The sequence below is a fragment of the Haliotis asinina genome, chromosome 16 (genome assembly GCF_037392515.1).
Source record: "Haliotis asinina isolate JCU_RB_2024 chromosome 16, JCU_Hal_asi_v2, whole genome shotgun sequence".
NCBI classification, from domain to species: domain Eukaryota; kingdom Metazoa; phylum Mollusca; class Gastropoda; order Lepetellida; family Haliotidae; genus Haliotis; species Haliotis asinina.
The window spans coordinates 12278502-12292500 of record NC_090295.1 but is presented as its reverse complement, the minus strand read 5'-3'; the positions used below and the strand labels follow the sequence as shown (position 1 = coordinate 12292500).

Here is a 13999-nt window from a genome sequence, read left to right as displayed (position 1 = left end):
TAGCAAGGGCTTCACCGTGCAACAATAAAAAAGCACAGTTTGAATCAAAGTCCGTTATTCTTAGGTTTTATTACAAGAAACACGTGTCCCATTGCTTGGGAAAGGCCTCGACGTAGGACGTGTAAGATTCATAAGATTCATGCATTTAAACAGACTATATTAATAACACCGACAATACACATCCGGGCAATAATTCTGTCCACAGCTGAGCCTGCACCAGTCGTCCAGCTGGGGAATCCCTTGCCAGTTGTTGATGCCGTGGCAACTGCTGGAGTCGACGTTTCCAGCCGTCACGGAAGGGCGGGACGGTGTAGCCTGGATTGGTACCCAAGGAGTGTAAGTGAGGAATGGGTGTTGCCCTGGAGTCAGCAGCGGTTTGAGGGTCGGGGCGGGGGTAGGGGCTGGCGTTCTTCGAGTTGAGGACATGGTAATCAACGGTGGGTTTGGTGTTACCGCTGGTCTTGCTGTCGCAGGAGGTAAGGTTCGAGGTCCCCATGCATCGGGGCAGTCGCACTGGACAGATGGACAGTTGCCCTTAGCGCAGTTCTCCATACACCATGTATCTAGTGCTGGAAATCCTGCCCAAAGATTGACACCGTGACAGGAATGGAAGATGGCAGGAATATGTCCTACGGAAGGAACCGTGACCTTGGGCACTGGTGTGGTGACGGGACGTGAAGTTGTCTTCCTGCCCTGTGTTGATCTTGGGCCAAATGCATCCGGACAATCACATACGGCTGCTGGGCAGTTTCCTCTCTGGCAGTTAGACTTGCACCATTGGTCAAGCTGGTCAAGGCCTGCCAAGTTGTTGACACCGTGACATGTGCTGAAGACGCCATAGTTGGGTGTATTAACCGTCGGTGGCTGTGTAACGACAGGGGGGCTGAAGGTCGGTCTGGGGGTGTCGACAGGGGATTGTGTGGGTCTCACTGTATATGGACGGGGGGTGTTAGCGGGTGTCTGGGGTCGCACAGTCACGGGGACGGGTGTCCCGGACCCACCACAGTTGCCGATACAGATGTCGGAGCAGCTGAAGAACTCTTCCTGTGGTCCGCATCCACGACACTCGTGGCCATTGGCGTCACGACCCTCGTTGTTGCCTACAACATAGTGATACCGTCAACGTTCCTGCAGCCATAACAAGTGAGTGAGTGAGTATATTTTATGCTCCTCTCTGGAAATATTCCAGAAATATCACGGCAAGGAATCCAGAAATGTGTTTCACAAATTGTGATCCCGTTAGTTGCCCTTTACGACAATCAGAAGATCAATTCTAACCCGGATATTCAGGGGGTTTACTTAGCAGAGGAGGTATTTGAATTGTGGGCTTACTTTTATTATCTGTAAATGAAGTTGTACATCCTCGTGTTACCTGGGAGTGTTAAAGTCGTTCACTCGGGGGACATGGGTTGATGCACCTTCGATGTTTGTTTATGTAACATAAACAAACATGGAGGGTACATCAACCCATGGGCGTCGAGGGACCATTGAATGAAGTATTTGTATTACTTAACGCCTCAATGTTAATTTTGAATTGTTTAAAGCACGGATAAAAATCTTTTTGTAGCCATTGCTAGACATTGCAGACAAGAAAAACATACCTACAGTTATCTCCCTTCCACTGTTTGCATTCGCAAAACATCGGTAATTTCCGTACACCATACGTGATTCAATGTCCTTCGAGATAAAGAATTACTGGTACTGCCACGAAGTACCAAATGAGTTCGGCATTCCCAGCGGGGTACATAGAAATATTACTTGCTTGTAAGCCGGGTACATTGAAAATAATAGAAGAGTATTCAGCCAATCAGAAAACGACATAAATGCCTGAGATAAGATATTGTTTGATATTATTTGCACTGAAACAGTTAATCGGATATGTTCACATGCCCCATTTAAAGCAGAATTCCCTGTGAAGTACCGAGTGGTATCATAAGGAGGATGGAAACGTGGTTTCAGACGCTGACTGAAGGCACAATTGTTTGTGTTTGAGCATTTTCACGTAACGCCAAGGCTTGGTTCGGCTTTAAACTACGCCCCTTTGTCGGATATATATTACCTGCCACCCATTTCCATTGAAGAACACACTGGGAGCATGTTAACCCCGCCGGAAGTGACGCAGTGAGGTAGATTTTTCCGTACTGGGACCTTTGAAGATAATATCTCGTGCCGTTGGCGTTCTTTAGCTGCAGGAGGTTCTGGTCTAAGCATGCCTGAGTGACAACCTTCGTGACGTCATCATTCTTGCAAAGCCGGAACTCGAAGTATCCTTCATGATTGGCAGTGATCTCAATAGTAATGGGGAGATCCTGCCCGGTCTTGTACCCTCTGGCTATGACCCCGAGCCCGTATTTTCCTCCAGCTTCGTTGTCTCGAGGAGGGACTTGCTCGTAGGGATCGCCACACACTCCACATTTTCCGTGCTCGGCAAACCATAGGTTCTGGAGGTAATAAGCATATATATTTAATAGAGGTCAAAGTTCTGATGGTGATACCTTGTCATCTGACCTAAATCAGTTTTAAGTATTCACGTTTGGTATATTCATGAGGTACTACGGGTATAGAGTCAGGATTAATATGAGGTCTCACCAACCTCTGCTACAGAGTGACTTCACGTATGCATGTGTTTGTAGTTTGACATCGTACTCGGCAATATTCCAGTTTTATAAAGGTACGTGTTGGTTTGCTAAAATACATTGATCGTTTTCTGTCTCGTACTTCATCTTTGTTAAACGGCCCACTCAATATCGGCTGTATGGCGGATGTCTGATGAAAAATCTGGTTGCCTGAACTAGACGATACAGTAATCAACATCATGAATATCGACCGAAGTGACTGGGACACGATGACATGTGTCAATCAACTCAACGGGCCGGACAACACAGTCCCACAAGTCGTCTGTCACTGCAAGCATAGCTTGTTGAAAATCAATTCTAACCCGATTCTGGTTGAATAACCCTAATAAAACCACCACAACAAAGACAAACAAAGAGATAAAGGTCTTTTGAAGTGAACCTTTAACTTGATTAGTTCATATTTTCAATTTTATTTCAACAACAAATCCTGGTTTTCCACTCTCATCAGAAATGTCTAGCTTAACCAAACCAAACACCGTTATCTTTCTTTACCCTCTTGGTATGGTTTGATGCGATTGATCCCGTTATGTTTGGGATTTAGTACTATCTGCATTCTGTGGTTGAGGAGGAACAACAGTCCTCGAAAACAAGTTTTATCACACCACCCGGAGACGGACAATCAGCCCAATAGATAACATGACATATCAGGTATGTCAACGCCTAGCTTCAGTTCGAAACACTTTATGACATTTTGAAAAGTAAGTGCAAAAAGACACATTCAACTCTTTTTGCATTGTACTGTATTGGTCGCTCGTTCTTAACAATAGTTTGTTGCCTGATTAATTTGAACTGAATCGATTCATTTGTGCTTCGAAGAATCGTAAAGTGCACGACGTGGAGCAAACGGTATTCAATGCATCACATGAAAGACATGTGAGGAATAGTTCATACACCCCTCACTGTACACACACTTTAGATGTAAGTCCCCTGTATTAAAGAAAGTACACTTATATATCTTGTATTCAGCCACGTAATCAGTGTTACATTCATATCCCGCTATCTTATAGCCTGAAAAACCATACGGCCCTGTTCTGTCGTAAGAGGTGGTTGAACTGACAGGCTAGTCAGCATGGATGGGGGCTTGAGGAATGCATTGTACAACCCCGGATTTGTTATGCAACAATTATATGTAAGGTTATATTTAAAAAAAGATTCTTTTGCTGAAATGAAACCATCTCTGTATAGGTTTCAGTTTGAGATCAATTGTAGAAAGGGCATGTTTTATAATGTCCTCCTCCAAGACACATGTACCACAATACGGCAAGACGCTGTCATATTCTTTCATTTTCGGTACGACTTACTATATTTTACAAACTTTGTAAAAGAAATGAATGTGTGTGCGCGCGCACGTATGCGTGTGCGTGTGTGTTGGAGGAGTTGCTGTGGGATGTTACGCAGGTGAAACGTTAATAAACTATACGTCTGGATATTAATCTGCAAAGTTCAATCCTCACGGTGACACTTACTTGATTGTCAGATTGTCTTGATCAGTTACACAACACGGAACATTTCTCAAGAACAAACGAACCGAATGTAAATCGTGATTAATTGAAAATATCTTCAGGGCTTCATACTTGTTCCAATGGTATCTGGTAAAATATACACTATGGAAGTCCTCAGTAGGTTTCGGAACGTTATACGGTAGACAGATGAAGGACATTTCCCATTTTGATACACCTGTGACAAACATAATATCCAGTTCAATTCCTTATTTTGACTTGTAGCAGTATGTTCCCGTGTGTCTTTAGACAAATAATTGAGGTGCCGCTGCTTGCGTTTCAGACGGGTGCCCGGGTCAGGATGCCACAAATGGGATTCACACATAGTGTGACCAGCGAACACTTTCACCTCATCAAATGTCGTCTGTTGAACCTCTTATAATCCTACCCATCAATGATTTCTGAAGAAATTCTTAATAACCCCACCCATCACATTTTGCCAGTGAAACCTCTTCATAACCCCATCCATCACATGTTGCCAGTGAAACCTCTTCATAACCCCATCCATCACATTTTGCCAGTGAAACCTCTTCATAACCCCACCCATCACATTTTCCCAGTGGAACATCTTAATAGCCTCACCCATTAAATGTTGCCAGTGAAACCTCTTCATAACCCCATCCATCACATGTTGCCAGTGAAACCTCTTCATAACCCCATCCATCACATTTTGCCAGTGAAACCTCTTCATAACCCCATCCATCACATTTTGCCAGTGAAACCTCTTCATAACCCCATCCATCACATGTTGCCAGTGAAACCTCTTCATAACCCCATCCATCACATGTTGCCAGTGGAACATCTTCATAACCCTATCCATCACATGTTGCCAGTGAAACCTCTTCATAACCCCATCCATCACATTTTGCCAGTGGAACATCTTCATAACCCCACCCATCACATTTTGCCAGTGAAACCTCTTCATAACCCCACCCATCACATTTTGCCAGTGAAACATCTTGATAACCCCACCATCACATTGTCCCAGTGAAACATCTTAATAGCCCCACCCATTAAATTTTGCCAGTGAAACCTCTTCATAACCCCACCTATCACATGTTGCCAGTGAAACCTCTTCATAACCCCACCCATCACATCAGACTAAGCATATCATTATGTAAGTCGATTTCAATTTTATTGGACAATGGTATAGAGGCAGTGGCATTGGTCATCGCTCCAAACGTCCCGTAATCTACAAGACAAACGGATTCTTGTCAACTGAATATAGCTTTCGCCTATATCAGGTATAGTCATGTTATACACCCTGTCGTTCATTATGCGTGAAGTGAAAGGAGGAAATACGTGTATATGCTATATTTAGATGTGACAAAGTGTTGTTTAACTTTAAGATCCACAAAGTTCCGGGTTAGAATTGATCTTCAGCAACCCATGCTTGTCGTAAGGCGACTAACGAGATCGGCTGGTCAGGCTCGCTGACTTGGCTCACACATGTCCAAATTGCGAAAATCGAGGTTCATGCTGTAAATCACGGGACTGTCTGGTCCAGACTCGATTATTTGCGGATCGCCGCCATATAGTAGGAAAATTGCTGAGTGGACTCGCTCACTCGAAACTTTAGTAACCATGACACTACTACTGTATTCTTTGATCATGTCTGGGAAATAATGTCACAACATACTTTATTCGAAGCAAGGGAGCGCGTTTTACAGGAGGTACGTTTTCGTCCTTGTTTCAATACGTTGCGATAAAGATTTGGTGTCCCTTGAGCGGAACCGGTCAAGAAGATTCACGACATTAACGGAGGCGATAAGCCATGTTTCCAGCTGAGATCTTGGTTATCAGCAGATATTTTAACCTCGCTAATTTGCATTTATAACCACACGATCAGTGTGAAGTTCTTTATGTCATCTATTGTGGAGTACAGTGCTCATTGACTTCTCATGAAATACCGAATGCGTGTGTGCGTGTGTGCGTGCGTGCGTGCGTGCACAATTTCACTCACTCACTCATTCACTCACTCAAGTACTTACGGAGTATCCCCCACAGTTGAGCGCGTTGTCGTTGTAGTTAATTGGCACCTTGAACCCCCATCTCCACATCGTCGATCGTCCCGGGGGGTCATACATGTACCCATGACCCCACGCGCCTCCGACCACGCCTAGAATGACGAGAACTGATGCCAGCATTGTACAGCCTTGCTAGTCCCGAGTCAGACTGTTGAAAACCGGTCCTTTTCTTCCCTTATCTAACCCATTCGTGGAGCCGTTATCGGCGATCGTGACCCTACTCAGAACGACCAGAAACGTATGTCTATGTATTGAAAGCTTTCAATAACCAAATGCCGACTGATTTTCATGGTGTCAATTCGACGCAGGAATTTTTCATTGATAAGTAATATTAATGTCTTTGAACATAAGTATATTGTTGTCAACTGTCTGTGCTGTACACGACTTGTAGCATGTAACAAAACCCATCCCACCTGTGTGTAGTTGCTATGTATTTGGGTGAATTTCTTTATGACTTTCAACAATTAATTAGTGTGTTGTTTCCTGTGTAACATGTATAGGATTCCACCTGACGCTACAGTTTCGATTTCAAGAAAAAATCGTTCAAAAGTCGTTATGTTTCTTGATTTAATGTTTGTTTGGCTGATTTTGGGAGGTTTGATGTCTTTTTGTTTGGTTTGTCGGTTATTGTTGTTTTGTTTTTTTTTGTTGTTTTTTTGTTTTTAGGGTTATTTATTTTATCTATTTATTTATTTTTATTTTATTGTATGAGTTTTATATTATCATTTAATTATATTATTATTATTATTTGGTGGGGTGATGTGTTTGTTGTGGCGGTGGTGGTTCTGTAGTTGTTCTTTGAAGGGTTTTGGTTTTGTTTTTGTTTTGTTTTTTTTTGGGGGGGTGTTTTTTATGTTGGGGTGGGGTTATTTTGATAATTGTAAGTTAATAAATTATGATAGATTTAAGATTTATGGGCATTAAATTTTCTCTGCTCACAAAGTGCAACCCTGTTAATCTGGACATTTCGGTCGGATTACGGAGAATAACAGGCTAATATCATAGAAGATTGTATGAGGGAATTCGTTACTGAAGCTGAAAATGTAGTGCAGGGTTAGAACAAGTATGTCGAAAATGCATGTTTGTCATAAGAGGCCTCTAGCGGTTTCGGGTGGTCAAGCTTGTTGCCTTGGTTGACACGGAGGCGGTTGGGTAGCCTAAAGGATGAAGTGTCCGATCGTCACGTTGTAAACACTGGCTCGACTCCCCACATGGGTACATTGTTTGAAGTCCATTACTCGTGTTCACTGTCGGAATATTGCTGGAAGATTGCTAAAGGCAGCATTAAAGTTCACATGCAACCAAAAACTCAAACATAATTAAAACATAATTTTCACTCTAATTCATGACATATAATACTTATTACAGCTTCATTTGCTGACACGCTGAGGGCTCGTCGTGTGTGCAGAAAGATTATCTGTTTGATGGGCATTTTAGAAGTACGGCGAGTCACAAGAAAGTAAGATTTTTTCATGGATAATAACTTCTTTTATTTTACTTTTATAGTGCGTCGCTTCAGTATGGATTCATGTACCATTGTCAAACAAAATCATATATACTAGAAGTTGTAATCCATAAAGAATGTATTTAGAGATGTTAGGTTTTGTAAATACATGTTCTTTGATTTTGCGTTCGATCCAACCAAAAATCATCTCAGTAGAGAGGGTGAACTACTGCGTGACTGGAAACTGTTATTCGTCCAAGTACAAAGCAGGACTTGAAACTGACAAGAGTTTGCACCAGTTTCCGCCAGACCCAGAGATCCGAGAAAAATGAATGCAGTTTGTTTGCAACCCACAGACATAAAAACATGTCATGTGTACAAGTATCACACCTGCCTAATTACATAATTTGGGAGAAACAGGACTTTGGTGCACGACTCATAAATCAATTTATTTTGTTTATGGCGTATAGCCTGATAGGTGTTCAAACTGCATGTGGTCAATGATTGAAGTTGTGTATTGCAGGCAGACTTATATATTATAGGTGTCAAAGGCTGCCAAAAGGAGTTCTCTGTGCAAACGAATTCGTTGTAAGCTCTCTGTCGAGTACATGTAATTTCCCTGTTTACTTGTAATCACTATAATTAGCATTGTCATTTAAAAATAATAAATGGCTTTTAAAAAGTATGGGTTTCAAGTGCTTAAGTAATGTATATTACTGTAGCATACCTGGCAGCACTCATGCATCTGACTTGAGACTCACCTGTATGCACGTTTCCACGACAAAACTGTTATATCTCACGACAAACTGGGTCCATGTACAATTTTTCCCTAAAACACGCAATTTACGCATGTGAATTTGCAATTATGCGTTGACCTATGCGTTGGCTTGAGTTGGCTATGCCCCCTGACCCCCCAACTGGCCCTGGAACCTCGGCATCCCAAACTTTATTTTCTTTTGAGTTTGTTGCTGTCCTGTAGAAATACTCAAATAGAGTTAAGTAGGATTAAATAATTCTGTCTGCATTCTGCAGTATTCAATCTGCCACTTCCGGGTACATCAAATATGAATTTAATCCACTCACTTAAATTTGTTTGGGTTGTTGCCATCATATACTAAGGACAAAAAATAAGGGATCACATGAAAGGGCAAGTGTTCCTTTATTTTATTTCAAAGATTTCCTCACATGCTTTGTACCGTATAGTGTGACTACACGATCTCTGACCACCTCCCTTGTTTCGTAAATGTTACAGTACAACCTAAATCTGTAATTCCTACATCCAAAACATGTATTCCGAAATGGCACAAAGCTGAGTCCACTGAAATAAATTCTTACACAGAAGAAACAGGCAGACTTCTCTCTGAGATATGCATGCCATGCAACGAAGCTCAACCTGCTGACATTGAGCTCTGTAATGAACAGATCAGTAGTGCCCTTACTAGTGCTAGCTCTAAGTGTATTCCCTCTGGAACATTTAGACCCTATCTAAAGCCATATTGGAAGAGTAATGGCCTAGGTGATGCTCACTATCAAATGCGAGCCACTCGTCGAACCTGGCTAGCACACGACAAACCAAGGGGAGACAATTCATATTCATATCGAGAATACAAACGCGCAAAGCGCGATTTCCGTCGTTTACATCGACAGGCAAAGCGAAAACAACGCAAAGAACTGTCTCGTGAACTCGAAATTACATCGGAAACTGATATTAATACCTTCTTTAAATCTGTGCGTAAACTTAGACGCCCGCGGTCAACGGTTGACCAATTAGTGTTCAACAATACCCAAGCGGACACACCAGAGGCCATTTGTAACCAGTGGGGTGCTTACTATGCTAACCTTGCCTTACCGCACCACGCTGAAACGTTTGATGATGAATTTAAAGCATCTGTAGATAACAAACTAGCAGATATAATTTCACATCCTAATGACTCTACTCATGCTGACGCTGTACTATATGCCGATATCCAGTCTTCAGAGTTAAAACAACATCTGGTCAATCTAAATCGTAACAAATCCCCTGGACCAGATCATGTAAACAATGAACACCTTATCTATGGAGGTGACGCGCTGGTCGAAAAGCTCTGCGTCTTATATAACGCAATTATGAAAGTTGTCTACTTTCCCAGTATCCTTAGACTGGGTATGATTGTTCCACTTTATAAAGGAAAAGGTTCAAAATGCGACCCCAAAAACTACAGAGGTATCACCCTTACCTCCTGTATAGGAAAACTATTTGAAAAACTATTACTCTCACGTCTACAATGTTATATAAGTCACATTAATCCTTATTTTCCAGACCCTCTACAATTTGGATTTAGAAAAGAACATGGTGCCATTATGTCAACTTTCATGCTCAATGATTGCGTAACATATTATGTTGAGCGTGGCTCACAAGTCTTTTCAGCGTTTCTCGATAATGACAAAGCCTTTGATCGCATTTGGCATAACGGTCTATTCCTAAAACTCTACAATTTGGGTATAACGGGAAAAATGTGGAATCTGCTATATCATAGCTACACCTGCAGCTCTTCGTTTGTAATGTACAACGGAAATAGCTCAGATACATTTGAAGTAAAACAAGGTGTAGGGCAAGGTAGAGTCCTGTCTGCATGGTTCTTCCTTGTCTTTATTAATGATTTATTAACTGAACTAAGACGCAGTAACAATGGTATATGTGTATATGGTATAGACGTGCCATCAATCCTGTTAGCCGATGATACGACACTGTTAAGTACCACCCCGTGTGGGCTGCAGAATTCACTTAACATTGTCTCGGATTATGCTTCCCGATGGCGCCTAACATACAATGCATCTAAAAGCACTGCTGTAGTTTTTCGGAAAGGAAAACAATCTTGTCCTGTGCTCTCATTCTCGTTTTGTGACATCGCAATTAATACAAGTTCATCAGTAAAATATGGTGGTGTTCTACTTTCATCAGATCTGTCTTGTAAAGACAGAGTTCTTGCTAACTGTCAAAAGGCCAGGCAAACTATAAATTCTTTACGCCTATTGGGTCTTAACAATACTAATCTACATCCTGTTACATGTGTTAATATATGGAAAAAAATGATTTTACCTACAAGTTTCTATGGCTGTGAAACCATGCCTCCGCTATATGGCAAAAACATTGATCTGCTGGAAAATACCCAAAGATATTTTGCTAAATGTATTCAAGGGTTCAACAGACGTATGTCAACAGATTCTGTGTGTGCCAACCTAGGACAATGGTTGGATACATTGATAAGTGTAGATTGCTATTCCTAGGAAGATTATGTAACAACGCTTGTCATTCATCAACGAAAACGCTGTTCTGTGCATTCTTATCACTCACTGTTCACTTAGATATTCACTCACGCAGTATTTGCAACACTTTGTTATGCACTGTACGGAAGTATAATCTACTGATATATGTAGTAACTTATGTGGAAACTGGTATTTGTCCGTCAAAGACAGCTTGGAGAAGAATAGCTGTAAGTTATATCTTCTCTTATGAAGAAGCTCAATGGAAATTGAGACTCTCCATAAGAGAAGATATGTCCAGATATGCTGTAATACACCAAACACTGAGTCTACACAGACTCTACACTCTGATGTATTTGTACCCAGACTATAAAGCCCGTATACAACTTACTGTACTAGTCGGCTCTAAAGCCAAATTCTCAAAGGAATGTAGGCTTTGTAATAAGTACTGCCATGACCATGACCTTATTTTACATTGTGAATCTGTAATGAGCCAACGAAATCATTTTTATATGACACTACTTGACATATTGGATATAGATGTGTATGTATTAATTGAAATGCTGGATGATGAAGATGCCCTTGTACTTTTTTGTGGTGCCAAACTTCAGATCCCTGGCCTTGACGAAGCAGCATGGCAAACCATCACATTACACTTTTCAAACTATATCTATGCCTTAAAAGACTCTTTGATGTATACTTTCTAAACTACCACTCATGTAAATATCCATCTGCTATAAATATATATGCTTTGTTATTATCATATGTATATATGTTACTGTATATATGTAGTTGACTGATATCATAAATGCTTAATCTTCGAATGTATTTTGGAGGAAATAAAGACATTCATTCATTCATTCATTCATTCATTCACTCGTAAGACGCAACTAACTGGATCGAACGGTTAAGGTCTCTGACACATGACGTTGAATCCTAGTTTCGGATCTTCACGTGATCAAGGTTAGACACCCCCGTCCGTTTATTTGACGTTGATATAAGGAACGCTCCAACTTGCATGTGGTTTAACTTGCAAATATAAAATATAAAATTATATGTGTCATGCAGTGGCAAATGGAAAATGTCAACAGTCAAATTTTCCGATGCGCTGAACATTCTCCAAAATACGACCGCTCCTGTTTGAGCAGCTTAATTGGCAGCAATAAAAAGTGCTCCATCAAAGAACAATCTTACAATCCCTTAACTTTTAAAAACAAGTAAATGTAATAGCAAAATAAAGTTGAAGCAACATTGCATGTTGGAGTGTCTTTGATGCTCTGAACATTCTTCAAAAAACACGACTCCTCCTGTTTGAGTGGTATATATAACAACATATCAATAAAGGACATTCTTAACCTTTCAAACATGTGAATGTAATGGAAAAATTGAGTTGAAGCAAAATTGCATGTTGAAGTGTTTCCGATGCGTTGAACATTCTCCAGAACACGACCTTTCCTTGCTGCGTTTTTCACGTGCTGCGGCGGGCAGACGACACTCAGACGTGTCACCAATCGTCCACGTCCAATTCGTGACAGAAGATTTTCTTTGTGAATAGATGATACAGTTGTTAAGCTCTAACCATGTGCTTCAGTTTCTTTTGGATTGGACGTTAGTGTTGTGGACAAGTTTTGTACGTTTGCATGTTTGTGGACTGAGAACGCCGAGGATAGGGTAACTGACCCACCAGAGAAAGGTAGGAAAGGACAAGGTATGATAGAGGCCCTTATTGGCCCACAACATGTCATGATTATCAAAATTTTACAACACGATAATTTTAGCATAAAAAGGGCTATATTAGTTGTTGAAGTTACCTCCAATTGCATTTTTATGTTTTTAGTGTTGTTAGTTTTCCTCTTTGAATACCTCAAAGTTAACATATTTTACAATATCTTCTAGAAACCTACATTTTCTGATTTTCAGAGTGATAGAAAAGTGTGAGGAAAAGCGTGACCCATCCCAATTTTTTCACCACATATGAAGAGAGTAAATTAAAATGCACACCTAAAAAATTGTGGTGGGTCACGCTTTCGCTCACATCAAAATCTTTAAAAAAGTACATTTTTTCGGTTTATGAAATTGCCCCATTCAACATCTCAAAAAATATACATTGACATAAAATAACATCTTTAAAAACAATCCATCACATTTACGCATCTGTGCTATGGTACGTTATATTTTAAATGGTTTTGTGCTCTAAAATACACATATCACACATCTTTATTAAAAGTTTTAATATCATGAGGCACTCACAAGGCTGATTTATGAGAGGTAAACATTGGTTTTTGGTTGTTGGTCTCTGCTAGAAAAGTAAGAAGATATCTGAAGATTTTCAAAATATGATCAAGCAGCATTGTAAAGGTGAGAATCTTTGTTATTATGTCAGAATTTGATCATAGTCTTTCTGTCATCTATTTATCGAACACCTTTGAGTCATCTGTCACTGTCAAAATAACACTGTCATTCAACAGGATTGCCATGTATAAACCTATGCATTTTCCAAGACCTTATGCACCTTGATGTTTCCAATGACCTATTATTTCATTTATTTCATTTAACTAACTATGACTACAGTTAACTGTATGAAAAGAATTTTTTTAGCTAGAATAAGAACATTGTATCAAGGTCTGGCAGATGATGAACACAGACGTCAAAGACGTTGTAAAGTGTAATTATATAAGCTTAAATTCACATTGTAAGGTAAAGGAATATGTGGACTAATGGTTGCAAAAGTGGACTGTTGATTTTTTTTGTTATCAGACATGCAGGTTCAAATCCATGTAACTTTTCTTTCTTTTTTTTCAAAGTTGGTTTATCCAGTCTACAATGTTTAACTAAACTGTTTCACATCAAATCCAAATATTGTAATTTTTTTCTGCAGTTTGGTAATCTATGTACATTGTTGAAACAAACTTTAATTAACATCATGTACATTTTTTATTAAGACACTGACCATTCACCTTTTCAAGTCAGTCTAGTTGCCTTTGTTCCCAATATTTTAAAATTCATATTTTATATATTTTGATCTACTTTAGGTTTATACACTCTTGAATACTGCAGTTCTTGACAGTGAATCAGAAACTGAGATTGATGACTGTGTGAATGAAGAGTAACAGTGGATGTTTTGTGTCTTTAAAGTGGATAAGTTGTGAA

The 13999-nt window shown here is 40.2% G+C and overlaps 1 protein-coding gene across 1 annotated transcript; it reads right to left on the bottom strand.

The window, feature by feature from the left end:
* Window positions 1-50: 50 nt before the first annotated feature.
* Window positions 51-6325, bottom strand: LOC137268216 (uncharacterized). The gene is made up of 3 exons (XM_067802756.1): window positions 6127-6325; window positions 2060-2441; window positions 51-1100 (listed from the first exon to the last, which is right to left on the bottom strand). The coding sequence occupies exons 1-3, from the start codon at window positions 6280-6282 to the stop codon at window positions 160-162; spliced, it is 1479 nt and encodes a 492-aa protein (XP_067658857.1). The 5' UTR covers window positions 6283-6325; the 3' UTR covers window positions 51-159.
* Between the last annotated feature and the right edge of the window lie 7674 nt (window positions 6326-13999).

Excerpts from the sequence above, each read along its gene's own strand:
- LOC137268216 (XM_067802756.1), bottom strand. The coding sequence starts at position 6,282 with ATGCTGGCATCAGTTCTCGTCATTCTAGGCGTGGTCGGAGGCGCGTGG. Across the intron at positions 2,442-6,126 it reads TCAACTGTGGGGGATACTCC|AACCTATGGTTTGCCGAGCA; the intron begins GTAAGTACTTGA and ends TATTACCTCCAG. Across the intron at positions 1,101-2,059 it reads TCAATGGAAATGGGTGGCAG|GCAACAACGAGGGTCGTGAC; the intron begins GTAATATATATC and ends ACTATGTTGTAG.